This window comes from Myotis brandtii, unplaced genomic scaffold (genome assembly GCF_000412655.1).
Source record: "Myotis brandtii unplaced genomic scaffold, ASM41265v1 scaffold190, whole genome shotgun sequence".
Classification (NCBI taxonomy): Eukaryota; Metazoa; Chordata; class Mammalia; order Chiroptera; family Vespertilionidae; genus Myotis; species Myotis brandtii.
The window spans coordinates 1,846,894-1,867,281 of record NW_005357076.1 but is presented as its reverse complement, the minus strand read 5'-3'; the positions used below and the strand labels follow the sequence as shown (position 1 = coordinate 1,867,281).

Here is a 20,388-nt window from a genome sequence, read left to right as displayed (position 1 = left end):
TAATTGGGTCAAACTATGGAGCAGTTTAAGCCCCAGAGTAATATAAGAAAACAATAGAAAAATCAGTGTGCAGTTCATGAAAACTGAAATAAATAAAAACATAATAACTGAAAATAAACACTATTACTGCTATTGTTGGCAGACATGATTGTGTCTGTAGTAGCATATACAAAGGAAAAAGTGTTGCCTTTTAACTCTTCACTACCTGTATACTTCACCCCTGCCTTGAGCAGATATTTTGTCTTTAAAAAAATTTTTTTATAGTGTTCCTAGTTGATTTCAAGTGGAACGTTGGTAACAATTTACCTGTTTGTGATTATCAGAAATACAAATAGCATCTCTGTCTTTTGACAAATGAGTTTATGATATTATATATTAAATTTTATTTTTTATAAAAATACTTTTAAAAATATTTCGTTGTTTACAACAATGTTTTAATTTATGCTTTTGAATATTGTGTCATACTTAAAATACCTTACTCAATCTATAGTTACTTTTCATGTTTGGTATGTTTTGTTATTTATACTATTTCTTTTTAATCCTTTAGTTAGTTAGCTTATTTAATGTGATTAGTACAATATTCTTTAGTATAGACACAATGTTGTACAGCAAATCTAGAATTTATACAACTTTCGATTAATTTATTTTTTTGCATAGAGTTAAATAGGCCATGTATTAATCTCCATAACAAGTAATACTAAACAACAAAAATGTGTTGTCTCATAATTACGAAGGCTGGAAGTGCTAAATCAAGGTATCAGTAGGACCAGGGTCCCTCTGAGACTCTGGGGAGAATTCTTTCTTGCCTCTTCTAGGCTTCTTGGTGGTGGCCAACAATCTGTAGTGTTTCTTGCCTTGTATGTTTCATCATTCCAATCTCTGCCTCCATCATCACATGGCCTCCTTACATCTGTGTCTTCTTACATGTTTCTTCTTAGAAGGACACCAGTCATATTGGATTAGGGACCCACCCTATTCCAATATGACCTCATCTTAACAAATTATGTGTGCAATGACCTTTTCCAAATAAGGTCACATTCTGAGGTATTTGAGTTAAGACTGCAACATTTCTTTTAGGGGAACATAATCTATATATATAAAAGCCAAGTGACCCGAGTGGCAGAATGACTGGAATGAACGGAATGACCAGTCGCTATGATGCGCACTGTGGCAGCCAACTGGACCAATGGGGGCCCTAATCAGCTGTCCTCAACCTCCCCCGACCCTCCCCCTTGCCAGCACGGCCTTTATTGACCCCCACTGGGGTGGGCCAGCAGACCCCACTGTGCACAAATTTGTGCACTGGGCCTCTAGTTTTATCCCTCCTCCCCCACAACTATTCTTGCAGTATCAGTTGAATCACCACTTTTTCTCCACTAAGTAATGCCATCTTTATCTAATTTAAGTTACCAGGTATTTGGGGGAAATTTATGGGCCCTCTATTCTATTTCTTTAATCAGTCTGTTAAGTCTCTTTTATCATTTTGTTACATTTTGTTTTCAAAGCATTGCTTTCATATAATTAGTTCTACAACTTTTTTATTGTCTAATTCATTGTTAATTTCTTTTGCTTCTCTAGAGTTGATTTTGTTTTCTTTCTCTTTGAATTGTAGGCTGGATTTATTTCATTCCCTTTGAGCAGAATTTAAGCAGCATTCCTTAGATGTTATTTTCTAGATAATTTCTCAATTTGGTTTTAATATTTGCTTTAACAATTTAATTTTTAGTTGGTTTATTTTTCTTTCTGATGTTATTAGTTATTAATAATCTTGCAATAAATAATCTATATACTTTCTACTTATGCCATTTTTTTAAATCCTCACTCAGGGCTATGTTTCTACTGATTTGAGAGAGAGAGAACTATTGATCAGCTGCCTCCCATATGCACCTAGATCAAGGATTGAACCCTCAACTGCAACCTCGTGTATGCACCCTGATGTGGAATTGAACCCACAACCTTTTTGGTATAAGGAACAACCGGGGCTATGGCATTTATTGTGGAGTAATGTATACTATAATTTTTGAATGTTTTTATTAATAGTTATTACTTTTATAGTCCTGCTTATTTTTGTCCACTTGGTAGGTAATGAAATGAGAGAATGAATTAATATCTCACACTAATTTGTTTCTAAATATTTATTCTTACATTTTCTATACTTTTGCTTTATGAAATTTTATGATGTGATATTCAAGTCTGATACCTGATTGTGAGATGTACTAGTATGATTGCATTGTACCTTTATTATAAAAAGTGCCATGATATTTTCCATTTAATGATATTTGTTCTGATGTAGAATTAAACATTCTCTGATATTAAGAATCTACTGTCTTCTGTTTAAAAAATAAATCTAAATTGCCCAAAATGCCTTTGCAAACACATGCTTTTACTTTCAACTATTCTAAATCCCTTTTCTGTTAACATTTTTATACAGCATACTTATAGGTTTTACCTTTCCATCATAAGTCTTTTTCAAAAATAAAGTTAGCCCATTTCATGTATTTATACAATGTGTTCAGTCTTGAGAAGATCCCTTGATAAAAAGACTGAAATAGAATAAGTTCATGATCCACACAGGCATTGCCCAGTGGAGCCTGTGGGAGCGCATGGCCTTGGAGCTTGCAGTTTGGCAGCGCAGAGCTGCAGGTTCCTCCTGCGGGTGCATAGAGGGCACTGCATTTGCTGGATATGCAATCACAGGAAGAAGTTTGTGGTGGAATAAGACACATGCTTGCTAGCCTGGCAGGCCCAGAGCTCAACAACTGCAGCAAACACAGGACCGTAGAGAAAATGTCCCTGTGCCTCCTGCTTGCCTGCAGTGTGCAACTCGTGGAAACAGGGAACCCTGAGATGCCGAGCGCTGGAATGGGCGATGGAGTGAGCAGACCTTCTTTCCCATTCTGGTAAAGCTCCTTACATCCTTTGTGGCCCTGGGCCCTTATTTATTTATGTTTCCCATAAAGAAGTAATTTAATCATTTTTTCTGATGATAATTATTCATGTTTGATCTACATAAACTTAAACAAAACAGAAGTGTCTAAGTGAAAAGCACAAACGCCTTTTACACGTCTCTTAATCTTCCCCCTCTGCCTCCTGCCCTACCTTGCCAATCACTGTTTATGGCTTGATCTTTTTTTTTCTTCCAAATTTTAATAAATGCATAAGCTATACTTAATGATTGAACAGAAATGGGATCCTACTATACATTATGTTTTCTCCCTGTATGCAGAGTAGGCCAGGAATCAGCCAACATTTTCTGTGAAAGGTAAACTAGTCAATGCTTTAAGCTTTACCTGTCACACAGTCCCTGTTGCAATTACTCATCTCCACTGTTCCAGCAGGAAATCAGCGATAGATGATATATAATGAATGGGCACAGCTGTGTTCCAACAAAACTCGCCTTACAAAACAGGCAGCAGGCCACATTTGGCCTATGAGATGTAGTTTGTCAACCCCTATATACATAAATCTACCTCAGCCATTTTACTGGATGTCTAGTACTCCATTGAATGGATGAATAAATTCACTTAACTCATCCTCCACTGATGGATATTTCTAGTTGTTTTCTTTAGAACCCCTCTTCCTCAAGCATTACTTACCAGTGAGCTGGCTGAGCGGATGCTCTCTCTCTGTGCCCTGTGGACACCCTCCCTCCTCTCCATGGTGCCCTGACATTGTATGTCCTGTGGGCTGCTCCTTACTCCACCTGCCTCCCTGTGCTTTCACCACCTGAGGGTACCAGCAGACCGAGGCTTGATCGTGGATGTGTACTTGCCATTGGCGCATGCAATTTAATTAAATAGAAATGGAAATATAAGAAAGAGGGTGTTGATTCTACAAAAACAAAGTTGGTTGATTTGCAAAGACCAGATTAAGATAAATTGCTTTTAAAGAAATCTGTCAAATTAGAAGTGGGTGAGATCATTATAATGGACTGAAACCAAAGAGCCTAAGTGGGCAGTGGGTGTGAAGTGCCTACATTAGCTCTTTGGACAGAGCAGGCCGAGCTGCAAGGGTGGGTCTGGGCACAGGCATTCGTCTGCTTCCTCCACAGTTTTCAGAGCCTGGTCTGGACAAGGAACTGCCTTTGGCTCCAAGACACCCCACGCTCCCCCCTTGCTCAGCCATCTTTTCCAGGTCTTTGTGTCTTTGTCAATGCCTTGAATCTCTGATTGTTAGCCTCTATTTTCAGACTCTGAATGTGAAAGGTTAGTAAGCATGAGACTCTGTTTCTTCTCTCCAAGGCCTGGTCCATTACCATTTAAAATAGCAGTGAGCCTGTATTTACATTTTGATGTTTCATGCTTTATTTACTTTGCACACTGCCTATTCTGCCCCCCTCCCCGCCCCCCGCCCCCGTTTTTCTCCCAGGCAGAATCTATCTTATCTGACATTGCAAAGCAGTTAACATTGATTCTGGTGAATGGTCTACTTTGATTTTTGCTACAGGGAGATTTTTAGCACAAATTCACATATATTGTTTTCTCAACAAATAGAAAAATATGTTCCACATTCATTGTGTTGCAGATGCCGAGCCTGCTATTTTGTAACTCACTGTCTCATCTCTTTTATTTGCTTTCTCTGTCACTGTCGATCTTTTCCTAATACTTCATCCTTTATGCAGACTCCTTCCTTGGAGCCGGATTTGGCAGTGGAGTTTGCCTAACTAATGGGGACCATATGCTCTGCAATTACATTCCCCCAACAACATTCAGATTTGTTAGCAAATATTGGAAAAGGCAAGTTGAGAGACCGGAGTGCAAAGACTGTCAGGAATTGGCACATTCTGACAGGTAAGCCTGCTTGTGCTGACCCCTGTGAATGAATGAGTTCTGGTTTGGGCTGGTATTGGCTTAGGTAGAACAGGGGTTTGTGTTTGAAAGTATCAATCAATTGGTAGATTGTTCTTCAAATGGCTAAGTGCCTGTCTTATGTGTTCCCAATGGTATACTGTACTCACCCCATAGATCAGTTTTTAATACATGACAATAACCTGTTTATTTGTTGGTTCCATTCCTCCCCAGACCGGAGACTGCGATCACGATCTTGTTCACTATTGTGTTCCCAGCTCCCGGGAGAGAAATATAAACGCAGTAGCTGTTCAGTGAATACTTGGCTGATGAACGAATGAGAATCTCTAGAATACATGGTGTTACTACATTGTAAGCGTCGCCTACAAAGAACTTGGAAGGCTTTTCTCCCTTCCTTCAGGATAAACCAGCCTTAACCTGGGGAGCCAGCCTCCCTGAAAGAGTTCAGATTCATAGGATTCTGCCTATGATTTAAATCATGGCCCTGAACTGGCAGCGGTCATTTAAGAGGCCCCATTTTGAGATGAAGTTTGTCCATCGCTCTGTTGGGGATGAGCGTGGGGCAGGAGGAGTCAACCTTTCACAGTGTCCTGGGTTTGCATGAGCTAAACGCGGGGGAAGGATGTCACTGTGCAGATGTCAAGAAAGGGGAAGTATCTTGGAAGCAGGTGGCTGAGGAGAGAAACGTTCTAGCTCTTCAAGAGCCTACCCGAAGACTGCCCATTTCTCTAGAGGCCCGAATGCTGGAGGGTCTGCAGGAGCCTGTGGTGCCCACTCCGTAGGGAATCTCAGGCATCACAGCTAACGACTGGCTCTTTTCTCCCCACTGCCCACTCCAGTCCTGGGTTGGCACCTCTGACAGAGTCCTTGGAGAGGTGGGGGACTACTTGCAATCAAAGCTGGAAAGGCAAGCCCACAAATCCTGTGAGTCCCCAACTTTGCCTTTATCCTAGAGAACATAGAAACCTGCGGGGAACTCAGGGACTTTGTCACTCTCACCCCCCGCCCCCCATCCCCCATGGCCATGTGGGTGCTACAGAGACACAAGAAACGCTCCTTTTAGAACACAAATACATAAATTTTTAATCTGCGAAAAATACAAAATGAAACCATGTACAAGTTATGTACAAACCCTTTTTACAAGACAAGAGAGTGATCACTGGTTGTTACAGATGACGGTTGGGTAGATCATTTCAGAGCACCAGCATTCATCCTTCACCCCTGTTCCCGCTCCGCCACAGCCGTTACTTTATCATCACAACCATAATGCCAACCAGTGAAAGTTTGAAACACAGGTGAATAAGCCACGCTCCTTTTCCTTAATGAACATGTCGGCTGACCTCGGGGTAAGCGTACCATTTTTCCTTTGTCCCCTGAAGACCTGTTGAGTGCAGGTTTGGGTGTGAAGTGGGGAATTTCTTTACTTTGGGTGTGAAGTGGTGGCCAGTGGGCCAGAAGTTTTAGGCAGGGATGATCCTGCTGCCTCGAAATGGGACATTTTTAATTAGGATTTTCAGGCAGATCTCGGTTTATGTTTGAAATATTGCAGTTCTCATCAAACGTGTCTCAGCCTGTACTCAGCCATAGGAGGGGAGGGGAGCCGTCCTCTCTGGGGCCGCCAGGGGACCAGGGTGGAAGTGAGGGGCCATCATCTTGCTGGCGGGGCACCCTTACTTGCTGGCCGCCTTCTCACACTGAGCCTGAGTCCCACTCGAGGACAGTTCTGGTTGCCTCTGGCAGGCCCGTGCCGGGGCCACATCTGCACTGCTAAGATCCTGAGCAGTGGGCCCAGAACTGCTTCCTGAGGCAGACACACTGACGAGCTTTGGTGACACTTTCATCCCTGCTCTGCTGAAAAGCGAGGTGGAGGAGAAGAAACACAGACATCCTCAAGGGGCTAAATAGACCAAAGGAAACTTAAATTTTTAAAAATCTACTTAGAAATTAAGGTCAGTTTCACCAGGTCAGAAAGAAACTCTTTCTTCATGCTGCCTGTGAAGAAAGGCCACCAAAGCGAAGTGAGTAATGCGTTTAAGAACCCTGACACCAAAGCTGCCCTGAAACCAGTGCTTCCAGGGGATGAGGGGGTGAGAAACAATGGGGTGACATGAACGGGGAAGTGAAAGAAGAGGCCCACCTCGAGATCCCTCTCTTTTGAGTTCTTCTCCAGAAAGAATGCCAGTGACCTAGAAGAGCATCGGACTTGTACTGCCCATGGAGCCCAAAGCTGCACATAGCGGCTGACTGCCTACCCTGAGCCAGGCCTCATGAATGCTCTGGGGATAAAGACAACCAAACAAGGTTCCTGGCCTTGTCAAGTGAGTCCTTTTACTACTGGATCACCATCTTCAATACTCTTCATCTCCAACCATATTGATGACTCTCCCTCTCTATCTGAAAGTTTCCCTCTCACGTTTCCCATTTCCTGAGTCTCGAGTACCCTAGATCCCTTATCCCAGGAGTGTCTACTTATGTTATTCCTTTTAGCCTCTAAAATCATGGGTGTGGCCCCCTAACAGTCTCTTGCCAGTTGATTTTTCATATTTCCTCTTTTGGAGAACTCAGCCATTGTCCCTACTTTACAAACACTGCTGTGGACCCCACATGCCAATCCCCAGGGCCTTCCCTAATCCTCTCCTCAGCTCCTCACTCCTTATTCCTATAAGACCTTCTCTTATTTATAGCTCTCATCTTCTTCCACTCGGGGCGAATCCAACATTTCTTTGCTCCTCCACATGGTTCTTCCCTTGAGGTCCAAATCCAGCGTTCCTTTCACAAAGAACCTCTTCTTGAACTATAGTCATTGTCCTGACCCCTGGCCCACACACGAGCCCCTACAACTCCAGCTAAGCTGCTGTCTCTATCAGGATGCCTAGCACATATTGGAGGAAGATAGGGGCTTCATAATGTTGGCGCGTGCACCCTGAGAACTCAACACCACTGAGAACAGGTTCAGCCCTGGGCACACTCTCATGATGACTTCTAGGAAGAACTGACATCTCAGAATTTCCTACCTGACAACACACAGGCACTAGTGCTTATCGTTCTCTGTTTAGAACTTTTAGTGGCTTCCCATGACTTTTTAAACCAACTCTCAATCTCTTTGCTTGTCCCTTAAAACTGTTTACTCTCCCCTTCCAGGAGATCTCATCATAGTTTTCCTCAGCTCCCCTATGTGAACTTGTCACTGTAGTAAAAATGGTCTATATATTGAAATCACATTCTTATCAATGAGCTATGGCCCATTAAGACCCCTCTCCCTGGAAAACCCTCACTCTCCACATTCCTCGAGTCACTTATCGCCTATTGAAATACCTCCCAAAGCCATCAAGCAGTATATTCCTCTGTATCTTCTCATCCCACATAGGTCAATGCAACCTCGCCCTCCTTTCAACCCAAAGCACTATCTCTTGCCTTGACATACGTGCTCTTGGCTGGCCCTTTAAAGGGCTGTTTATACCTTTTTGTTTTTGTTCTTTCTTCCTAGCTCCTTGATGAATGTCTTGAGTTTGGCCTATCTCTAGCTATGGAAGTATTAGGCCAATTTTCTTGCTAAAAAAAAACAAGGCAAAAAAAGGAGGGTCTGGTACAGATAGTCTAACTGAAAATTGCCTCTCAGTCTAACCATGTGAGACTGTGATATCAGGGAGCCTTTGACTGTTGTAGGGACAAAGGGCTGCTGCTTCGGGCACATGGCCTGCTTTCTCTCTGTGCATGTTCCAAGCAAGCTTACCATAGGAATAGCAAATTAGGCTCTTCAGATGCTTGGGAAATACGATTAAAGTCTTCTTTGAATTGTTGTATGGCAATTTTTAAAATATTAACAACTGGTACGGCAAGGGGAACTACCAATCAAAACAGAATTCGCTTAAACAACCAATATGGCCACACCAATACAAACCAGCTAGAAATCATTTCTAATTTTTACTCTCTCATAAATAAACCCAAGGGCTACCTCGCCTCCTCAAATTAACATGGGATCTAAATTTTAAGTCATCTGTTCTAAATAGAAAAAAAAATGCCCTTCAGGAACATGGGCCAAGTGAAAAAGGGGCACAAAGGTAATTTACCAGGTAAGTTGTAAGTGAATTCTCAGTCCCTTCAGTTTTTAAAAGAGGGTGAGTCAAACCCTAAATAGTAAAGGCCCTTTGGTGAACTATGGTGATTGGTGATTTTACCACCGCTGCAAAGGCAGCAACTAAGAACAGAATATAACACAGACAGAAGAGAAAGGGAGCAGATTCTGCACTGGAACTCCACGTCCAAGTTGAATGGATTTCAACTCTTATGAGTAAGGTGGTTAACATCTCAGTCAATTGGTTTGGTATTCTTTTTGTTTTCTCTTTCTAATCTCTTCTTCCTTTTACACCTTCCTTTCTTGCTTTTTTTTTTTGGGGGGGGGTTTCTCTTTCACAATGAAGCATGATATATCAAAATTAGACTTATTAATGCAAGTAGTAAAGAGATAGCTAGTGTACTAATGGAAGAAAAAATCAAATAAACAGAGAATATGGAATAAAGTGAGAAGTAAGGCTGATTACTTCCTAAAACCCAGATACCCATGTAGAAATAAAAAATGAAGAAAACGTCAGAAATCCAATATTCATGAGCCTCTAACTACATATTGGAAATTAGAGATACGGGTTAGAGGTGGGGGGATTGACCAAAACTGAACCTTGAGCCAAGAAAAAAAACAGGCAGGAATGAGATTGCAAAGAAAACCCTAGGAACACACAGAAACATCTAACCAATGTGTTCCAGGAGGATTTGAATTTTGAAATTTGTATTTTGAGCCTAAAAAGACTCCAAAGTTAAAGAATGAACCTAACTGCTATGTGCCCAGAGCAGGAAGTGCACACTGCCCTCAGGAGTACCGCCTGGGAGAGGCAGCAAGGAGGACCGTCGTGACAGCCCAGGGCAAGTTGTCCCCAAAGGCTGGGTCCCACGCTCTCACTCCTGACTCGGACCCTGTTCCCTCAGCTCTGAAAGGGACATTAGAGTCATCGAGACAAATCACTCTCATTTACGGAGAGGTCACTGAGACTCAGAGAGTTAAAGGACATTTTCATAGCACATAGCTAGGTATTTGCAGATGTAGCTCTAGAATCCTCAATTAAACCATTAGTAGGAAAGTTGGACTCTCACCTTTTCACATGAAAATATGCCCAATTTTCTTATGCTTTTTCACTTCCCCCCTTTCCACTCTTAAACAGTTTGAATTCCCAGTTAATTTCAAGCCTTCAATTACATTTGTACAAAGTACATCATTAGATGTCCCAACCTTTCGAAGGAAAGAGGTCTGAGTGTTCCCCCAACATGCCTTAGTCACAATCACTTTTATTTAAGATGTTTTATATTGGTTCAAGGTGATGTTTTAAAATATAAAATTTCTCAGGCTGAGGTGAAAGCATTCTTAGAAAGAAAGATGATGAAAGTGACAATGCCTTTATAAGTAGGTGCTTTCTGTTTTTTAATAGCCTGTTGGTGAGTCTTTGATTCCCAAAGCATCCAAGAATCTGTAGTTTGGTAAAACAGCGTTTCTGAACCTCAACCTGGGATGGCAGATCAGACAGAGCCTTATGACACTGACTGTACCAATGATGACCATCATCGCTCTATACTGAATTTATCCAGGAAGATGAGTTTGTCCTGGTGGGTGGAATGAGCACGCCCTCAGGGCCAGAGAGTTGAAGGAACAGAAACAAACCCGGAAGCTCTGGCCTTCTGGGAGTCCTTCAGTGACCTTACAGTCTTGCTTCTGTTTTCATTTCACTGCCAGCCTACCAGGAAGCAGGTTTTGTCTAAGGAGCGACCAACCAATCATTTTGCACACCTTCTTAAACACAAGCCTGCTTTTATTTTCCGGCCAATTCATTATTACAAAGGCAAACAGCATGAGCTTCCTGCTCCACCTTAGAAGAAAATGGATTCCCAGTAATTAGTGTTTGGGGTGGGGAGTACCCTTTGCTATAGAAAACCATCTTAGCTTTTTACTAAAAAAGAAAAACAAAATTCAGATTCCACTCTCCAGCAATGATGGGCAGGGAATTTACTGCTTTCAGACTGACTGGTGTGGCCAGAGGAGGAGGAGAGGGCAGCGGGCAGGAGACTCGGTGGCCTAAGTTCCTCTAAGGTCATTGAGGTGGCCACCATCAGCCCCTGGAAGGAGACCAAACAGGACAAATTCAAAAATGATTGTCAGGAACACGAGTGGGGAAGAGTCCACCGGGGTTCATGAAGGAAAGAAGAGCGTGGCTTGGTGTGCATGTGCTAAGGAGAGCCCAATGCAAAATCATATGTAAAAGTAGGCCCGGCTCCCAGGGAAGCTGTCAAATCCCAGCCAGAGACCCGCCCACAGTGGAAACCAGGAGATGCCTAGAAGCCTGAATAGAGACTGCTGACGTCATTGTAGTCTGCTGAGGAGGCTAGCGATTGGTTATAAGTAGTTTTTAAACAACCCAATTGGACGTACATTATATTCACAATACTTTTATAGAGCTAATGCTACAGAATGTGACGACACAGTCTGACAAGTCACTTCAGGACGGCGCCGACAAGCACGAGGACGTTGGCTCCGCAGGGAGTGGACAGAGGCGGAAGCTCATTTTGCCTACGTTGTAATTGGAGGACTTAGTGGGCATATGTTTCCATGGTGATTGCATGGCTTGCCTCTGATCGGATTTGCACTAACGTACTAGGTACCACAGGGTCATGGCCTAAAGAATTAATGGAATAGATATTATGGGACTTTGGGGGATATTTTGGTAAGTTTGGTTTCTTCAAGTGTCCACAGTTTACATTTTTAAGGAAATAAAAATTACTGTCACATCCATGCTTCTCCAGAGACCCTGCTGACTGTATCAAAAATGGATAATCCTGTAATTAAAAGACTTGCTCAATCGTTTGAAATACAACAGCTGCCGGGACCACTGTACACTGGCATGCAAGCCACAGCAGGGCTCTGAGACGTGGGAACTGTGTCTGGTGGCTAGAACGAATTTTGACCACAGTTTGAAGTGACTGATACATTTGATTTCATTGCTGGTAAATTTCAAAGGCCTTTCCTAACAGTCTGTTTTAAGTGCATTTGTTGCTTTCCTTTTGTTATTAATTTTTACATTGCTGTAGCAAGTTTGTAGGTTTTGTCCCAGCGACTGAAAGAAAGCCCGAGGAGCTAAAATCTGGCAAAAGTCATCTCCTTGATTATAGAAAATATCTGGCTTTAAAATAAAAATTCAGTGAAAAGAATGAATGTAATATCACATCCTATTGTTACACAAAAGGATTCATTAGTGTTTACAAACTTTCAGGGTAAAATCTCTGAGACATGGGGAGTGGGGAAAGCCCCCCAGACCCTTTCATGGTTGAAATCACTTTCGAGGGTGGTTCAGAGCTATGAAGTGAGAAGCATAACAGCTGAGGAGTCCCCACCACTAGGACAATAGGCAGAGCCACGTCTCCTGTGCATCTGGCCCTCAGTGTCCACATCCCAGCGTGCTCACCCCTCTCCGGGTGATGTCAGTGGCTGGCTGAACCTGACCTGGCAATTGTAGAAAAGCTGCGAGGTCTTCCCTTTAAGTATATGAACAAAGGGATAAGAAATACAGAATGAAAACTAAAACTACAAAAATATGACTTTCAACTGTGAAAATAAATGTCTCCATTTATTAAGAGCTGGTGTCAGAGCAGCCAAAATACACACCCATCCTGCCCCCTTTCATCTTCTTTTTTTGAATTTACTAAAATACATGTTTACATCATTGAACCATTAAAAGTTTTTTTGAAATAATCCATTTCCTTTCGTTATAATTAATTGTGGTGGTGACCATCATTCTCCCCAAAGAAAAAGAGAGAAAGAAGAGAAATACGCATTAAGGAGTCTGGCCACATATTCATTTTGATTTTGCATTGTATAGATCTAGGGAAGATATTTGACAATGAAAAAAAAAGAAAAAAATATATTTTCTTTCTAATAAATAAAAATAATTTAAAATGCTAGAGGCTATACATGACTATTTTAGTATATTCATTTATAAATGAAATCATTTTCTTCTCCAAAATACATGGAAGCAATATTCAAGGCAAACAAAGAGAAAGATCTGTCTACTTTATCTTTCTTGCAAATCTCACTTATCCTAAGGTTTCCACCAGTGATTCAGTGTGTAAGAGGAAGAAAAGTCACATCACCATTTATGAAGTTTGTCAGGCTTTAAAAAAATAGTTCTCGTCTCCTGGGAGTCAACATTCATCTTCAACTTCTCTGATTGGTGGAATCAAGCTGCTTGTGGATTTATATTGGTTGATCTGGTTAGCCATGTGGGTACTCATGGGCTTGATTTGAATGTTTCTGGGATAGGCATTATCCGGTTCATCTGTAAACCATTTCTTTTCTGCTAAAGGGCAAAATGGATAGAGAACAAGAAGGAGAAATGAGAAGCTTAATTAGTTCTAGGGTAAAGCTTTTGGAAAGTTCATAGAAAAATGCAAAAAGGCAATAGATAGAAGCTGACAATGAAGTCATTGCTAAGAGAGACAGTGCAATGTAGGGAGAACCCCAGAACCTGAAACATACCTCTGTTGTCATAATAAGTGATGACCAAGGGGCCATGAGGACTTGAGGCACCAGGGGGGACCTCAGAGAATACAGAAGGGTTGGAAAACAAATGCTGATCATGTTCTCTGGGGTTCCTTTAGTGGCCGGAAAAGCTTTGGTGGGAAGAAGATGCTAAATATATCAAATACTGGGTGTAGTCATTGTACCAGAGGAGAGATTTGGGCATCCATCGATCTGAGTGGAACGTAAGGGGCACTGTCTCTGCCCCAGAGTGAGTGATGTGGAATCTCATACAGGGGCTCGGTCTCCCAGCCTGCACTTAGCTTTGCTTGTAAAACGCATACTTCAAGTTGTATGTCAACTGTTCCCTTCTTCTATTTTGTTTGCAAGCCAGTTTTGAGGGTCTTAAATTAAACCCGCAGATTTTGCTGGCCAATGAGATTAAAAAGTAGAATAGCCACCAATGTTTTTAGAGGATTTTGAAATTTCAAGAAAGAAAACTCGGTGTTGGTATAAAGTTATGAAAAGAATTCCTAGTGGCACTGTCTGAACTAACTATAATAACCCAAGCTGTTGACAAGGGGGCTCAAGGAAGACTTGGCATTTCACTGCCACCCTGGATGCAGAGATGGCGGAGGAAGGATGCTGAGTCGGCGCGTTAGGGCACGGGCTGAGACGCAGTGGCCTGGCATCCTCTTAGCAATCCAATGCTAGTTTCCAAGACAGCCCTCACCCCGCCTCTTTCTAGGATTGAAATTTTCTGGAAAAAGAGGCCATGTGTATAGGTACGAAGGGACTGGGCAAATAGGACAGTCTAACTTGGGAATCATATGCCTCCTTTTAGTGGCTTAGGATAAGAAAAGAAAAAGGGAGAAGCTTCAACACACCCACTGCTGTAGAGACAGTAACCTCTCTGGCCGCCTTTTCTGCCTCTCAGAGCAATTCATAGCTGCCTTGTCGGTGGTCCTAAGCTGACATGTTAACAAAAATTGCTCACCTGGAGTGACAGAGGGGTATGTGTGTGTGTGTGTGTGCGCGCGAGCGCATGTGTGTCCAGCATCTATGGTTAGCTGGTGGCCACTTGGCTTGTTTCTCCTTGGTCTATACTTTGTCTAGCATTGTCAAGTACCCCAAGCCCTCAATGTCAACACGACGGCTGGAAGTGGGGGGTACTTTGGTGAAAGCTTACTCACTGTCCTTTGTTCAGCAGCTCGCTTTACCCCCCAGAAAACTTCCTGCCTTGTGGATCCTTCTCCCTGACCCCCCTCTCTCCTGCTCCGGCTCTCTCACCTATTATAATTAAGTTCACTTTGATTTGAACAGATTGGACGATAGGAATTCATAATGCTACATCCTCACAGCGAAGCTAACTGATTAAGTGCTTTAAATTATTCCCCCTGACAGAATGATAAAGTTACAATCTGTTCTGAGATGATCTACAGCTTGCCAGACTCCTACAGCTTCTTTCTACATTCATTTATCTTTTTGTCAAGCGGAGCTTTTTTTTTTTTTTTCTTTCTTCCTGAGCTTCAATTCCATAGATCTTTTAAAGTCATCAGCACATCTGAATTATTAATGAGGCTTTCGAGGCAAGGTTCTTGATGGGCTGGTTAAAAAAGGTTGTATAGAAACCCGGGACTGTGTACACATCAAAATAATTTCAGCTCCATTTAAAAAACCATTTAGTTCAAGTGTGACATAGATGAACCATTATGCATTTGTGGAAACCAATTTTTTTGTGATCTACGATTAAACTAACCTTTCAGAGAGGAGTAAAGTGTGATGGTTATCATGTTTTAAAAGCATTGCCAGGCCGCTGAAACAATTTCAAACTATGACTTTTTCCAGCGGTTTATGTGTAAAGATGATGTTAGAAGCGCCGTCTGCCTGGGCCTCCCTTGGTGTTGGCCTGGCCACCATGTGGACTAGTTTGGCAAAGGGATTTAGTGCTAGGTTGCTCATGCCAGGTTGGAAGGGAGAGTGAACTCTGCACGAGAAAACGAGTAGGTCTTTTGGGTGAAAGACCTAAGACAGCTGCAATTTGCTGAAATTTTTACAGCTGCTGCCGACAATAATTGTTCAGAATTTAGTCTTTACAGTTCAATTCAAAGTTGGCATTTTGACCTTTCACGGCAGCGAGAATATCAATTTCCTTCTGCTGCCTGTAAGAAAGAGAGAATTATTTCCTTCATGTAATCTGCTTCCTCCTTCCTTTTAAATTTCTTGCCCTAGGAACATTCTCAGCAGAGTAGCCCCTGTGTTTCGACCATTCGGCTTTGACACAAGGAGTTGTGTTAACGCCCGTCCGGGAGGCAAGCTGAGGTCTCCTTGTGCCTGAGACACAGGCTTTTCAATTTGGGTGGAGACTTGGTGAGCTAGGATGTAGAGGAAGTGGAAACATGTGCATGCTCTGAGCATTGTACTGGACTGTCTGGGGCGGGGGCATTGCATGAGCAGCTTCTCCCAAAGGGCTCAGGGCCACACACGCTTGATCACCAGCCTTTCTGCTTCAATGGAGAGAGTTTCAAGTATGACAATGACACCCTGGTTTAGTGAATCTTGCCTTCCCCAAAAGAAGCTGTGGCAATGGGTGGCTACAAAATTGGCCACAAGGAAGGGTGTTCAGGGAAGAAATTCAAAAGCATGCTAAAGTAGGGGTCTAGGATAAATTCAAATCCCCGAGTGTATCTCCTGTCCTTGCCTCGGCCCACATGCCAGAGAGATTTCTGGGGACTTTATTTCATCCCTAAGATGAGAAGGGCAGTAGGTCTGACTGAGGGGGCCTCCTCGCTGCCAGAGAAGAACAGCCCCACTTGTTAATCAGCTTTCTGAGGATGAGTGCTGGCGTCCTCACTGGGAGTACACAGGTGACCTGCTGGAGTTAGGACGGGAGTGGCATTGCACAGTCTGTGGCAAGTGGCCTTGTAGAACAAGATGAAACCTGGAAGCAACTGCAGAGAGATGCTGGTAAAAGAGCTGCACTGCCATTGGCAGATGCCCCCTCTCCAGACCAGCCATGCCATGATGCATCGGCATGGACAAGCACTGCAGTGTAGGCCAAGGAGATGGCATGGGGCAGTAGGTTAAGCTCATATGGACCTGGCTCTCTCACATCCTAGTTGCATGGCTCTGAGCAAGTTATTAGAAAATGTATCTTAGCTTTAGTTTCTCTTCTGTGAAATGGGGCCTACTATAGGATTGTCCTACTGTTGTGGCTTGGATAAAAGGGGTTGGGGTCCATGAATCACTCACTACAAGTCCAGATACAGGGTAAGTCAATGTGAGCTGTTAAGACTATTAGCAATTATTAGTAACATTAGCAAGGCATTATACCATAGTAGCACAATTGATAGACTTAAGTTTTACATTCTACTCTGCCGCTTCCTAGTTAGGTGACAATGACTAAATCTATCCCTCAGATTCTGCATCTTTCACACAAAGATACCAACAGCATCTACATCTCTGCTGCATAAAGATGGGAAGTATCCTTCAGTATGAGTGCAAATGAGCTGGGAGTAGAGAACTGAGGTATATAAGTTGGGGGAGTGGGGGTATGACCTGAAGAATGAGGATTGCGGCAATAGAGACAACAGAGGAGGGTTTGGTTGGGTATCTTCATGTGGAAGGTGAGGATCAGGGGTGACCTGTCTGGGGAGGTCAGGGCTCCTACTCTCCTCTGGTACCTGCCTCTTTGAAATATTGGCTTTCACTCCACAGGCACCCCACCGCACCTGCAAATCATCTCCATCTTCCCCTGCTACTTTCATCACTGACACGGAAGGGTCCAGCATAAGGGTCAGCATTTCCTCCAGCCACCAGAATATTAGGCCACGGTGGGGAAGGCCCCCCCGATCTGGACTGACATTACTGCGGGGGACCCAGAAGCAGAGAGACAGGCTGCACTGTGAAAATTGAGTCTCTTTGCTGGCTCCGTGGGTTGTCAGCACTGTGGGATTTAGCCTTTTCACATAACTACTCCCCAGAGGAGAATGCATTAAAGGGGAGACGATGATACAGGGAAGGCATTTGGAATAATTGCCCCTCTTCTCGCCGTGTCACAAGCTGAGGCTTAGAGAGAAAGGGATTGAAAGAAAAAAGATTCCATTTGGATAGACATAGCAGTTGAGGACAGTGAGAGCTAACAAGGAGTGCAACCTTCGAAGGCGATGCTGTGTGGCATTCACCTTCTGTCCTACAGACCCCCCAGGCTCCCTGGGGACTCCACCCACACACAGTCTCCTTTCCTCTCCACGGGCAGAGTGTGGCTATTTTATAGAAATGAAAGTCATTTTGTACCAGCACCGGAGCAATTTGTTTATGAAAACGATCTCACTTCTCTGCAATTGTCCACTAGGACTGCATCTGCCTCCTCTTCCTGAAAATCTAATGCTGCCATGGGCTGGGCAGAGCAAACTGCCCCCTCCTGGCCCTCAACACCCGAGGGCGGAATTCACACTCTTCCCTTTCAGGTGCCAGGTGGCTGAGATAATCCCTCTCACTTCCCCAAGGAATGAATGTGCAGCCTCCTGGTGGGAGACAGGCAACCAGGTTAGTGACAGGTGCCCACAGCTACTTCTTTATCATGTTTTGACAAAGCAGGATGGGCGGCAAGGAGCTGGCTGAGACATTGATTTTACCGTCTGGACTTCCACAGGCCCTGAGTTTCTGTGCTCTGCTCTTTCTCCTCCAGGAGCCTGTTGCTATAGGAACCGGGCAGGTTGATTTAATTGTCTCTATTGGGATGCAGACACCTTTAGGCTTTTCCCATGCTGAAGAAGAGCCAGGCAAAAGGTTTTCCTGGTCACCTGGGAGCTTGGCTACGCTGGCAGAAGACACAGTCCATCTCCACTCACTGAGCTCGCAGGACTGTTCCCCTTTCTCAGGCACTGGGTACCCAGCCCGAGAAAGTGCCAACAGCACAGCAGCATCCTGAGGGCACCTACGGGCATCTGCTGTGTTTTTAAAGATAAGCCAATGGGGTAGAGATGGTTTATAAAATAATGACAGATATAAAAATGTCTAAGGTCAGTGTATTTCAAAGTATGTAATGAGCACCTATTGTGAGTTAAGTTCTGGGGCACAATCTTTAGGATTTATAATAGACTTTGAGACTTTTCTGGGCTGCGGTATAAATCTAAATATACACACAGGGTCCAGCTTTCTCTTAGCCATTTGAACTGGCTTCAGGAAGGACCCCGAGTAGCAACCATTAGGGATGCTGATGATATCATTATCATCGAGTTTTGAGGTGGTGGAGGCCTCCTGGTCTACCCACTCACTTACTTTTAAGGTTTACCCCTTTTGAAGCCTAAAGCAAATTGGCCTGAATGGCTTACAAATTGCTTCCCTTCTAGAATGGAGCAGATAATTGACCTTCTACCTGTTGCTCTGTTTAAATGCACATATGTTCTATTCAAATAACTGTTTCACTTTTTACCCTTACCTACTGGATTCTTTTTTTGGGGGGGAGGGGGGAAAGGAGAGACATCAAACTTGTATGCCTCCTCCCTAAGAGAATCTGAAGGAGGAATGGAAGTTTGGGGTCACACAGAAAACAATGGAAGAGACTCTTTGTCCTATGGAGGAAAGTATAGTATGGTTGTTTTGGCTAATAAAATAGAAGGAATAATAATAATACCTTTTTCATCACTGAATATATTCATTACCCAAGTATAGTCAACTCTCAATTGTGTGCCCAAGTCCAGGGAAAACCCCCAATGTCATCTCACGTCACAGTCTGGTTCCACTCCATTCCCGTCACAATATCATCTCATCAGAGCTGCTAACAGATTGCATATAAAAGGCATTTTAGATCTACTTCTCTCTATCTGCCCAATCTCTGGTTGGAAATTAACAAATGTCTGAAAGGCAGGTGGCAGGAGAGACCTAGGTAATAACTGAATCGTTAGCCCCCAGATAACTGGGGGTGAGCTACTGAGTTGCTATATACAGGTGAACAGTTTTAATTTTGGGGTCACACTGATCAAACATAAAGGAGACCAATGCTTTTGCCATCAATAACCCTCCTGGTTTCAATCGGAAGGAGGATGAAATATTACCCGAGAAGCAGGTTTGCCAAATGGAGCACTGCAGATATTTTCCAGAAAAGTTTATCACCTGGCATCATCACTCGATTTAGTAGGTCTTGCCAAGATAAACACAGAGATGTGGACAGACTGATGGGGGGCTGGGTTGGGGTGGGGGTAAGGGGGGGGGGGAAGGAGTGGAGGAAGCTGGGTTTCTTGATGGGAAAATGCTTTTGAACTTGGAGCAAGGTACCAAGGTGGGCAGGGAGGCCACGTGCAGATTTAAAGGCAAGCCAGATGGAGAGAAGTTCCCCCCAAATTACCCAACCCCAAACCCAAGAACACCAAAACAAACTCTAAAGGGTCTAGCAGTAGCAGCAGCACAGCCTCATTGCGCTGAGCAATTTAGAAAGTGGGGAGGGGGGGGGGAAGCAAAACAAAAGAAATAAAACCACAAACAGAACAATATAAATAAAAATAAACAAACCAATAACAGAATAAAATTTATAACTCCTTTTTTTTTAATTTCACAAAAGTTTTCACAAGGACAACGGTATAGAAGAAAACCCCCAGCAGTGGCTAGGTCATGCAGAACCATTAATTGTCATACCTTGGCCCATTCTATTCATCCTTGTTGCACTTTAGAGAGAGAAGTAAGCTATGTGAGTTTTACAATGCTTTTAAACTGTCATATTTCCTGTTGAGCACTTTAACTGGCACATTCTTATAGTTATAAATGTTCTGAGGGCATAACTTTATAACCTCCTTTGCAAAGAAGGCACGAAGAGATCTTCATGATCCCAAACTAGATCATATGTGTGTGTGTGTGTGTGTGTGTGTGTGTGTATACATATATATATACATATGCGTATATATGTGTATATAGAGAGAAATATTTATATAGTTATATATAAAAAGATAGGTAGTTATACATAATATATAAATCAATATCTAGGGACAAAAATAATTTGGAAAAAAAACCTTCCACTCATAGGGCCTT

At 43.0% G+C, this 20,388-nt stretch overlaps 1 protein-coding gene across 28 annotated transcripts in view; it reads right to left on the bottom strand.

Annotated features, from left to right (window-relative positions):
- Positions 1-5,865: 5,865 nt before the first annotated feature.
- The window catches only part of KCNMA1 (potassium channel, calcium activated large conductance subfamily M alpha, member 1), a 697,075-nt gene continuing 682,552 nt past the window's right edge, over positions 5,866-20,388 (bottom strand). For 11 of the 28 annotated variants that reach the window (XM_014538327.1, XM_014538330.1, XM_014538334.1 and 8 more), the window contains 2 exons: positions 19,999-20,027; positions 5,866-13,201 (listed from right to left, as the gene is read on the bottom strand). In XM_014538327.1, the coding sequence (XP_014393813.1) occupies positions 13,047-13,201; positions 19,999-20,027 (184 nt within the window). In that variant the 3' untranslated portion in view covers positions 5,866-13,046. The remainder of the gene's footprint in view (positions 13,202-19,998; positions 20,028-20,388) is intronic. The other 17 variants (XM_014538332.1, XM_005864637.2, XM_005864638.2 and 14 more) reach the window with 3 other exon arrangements.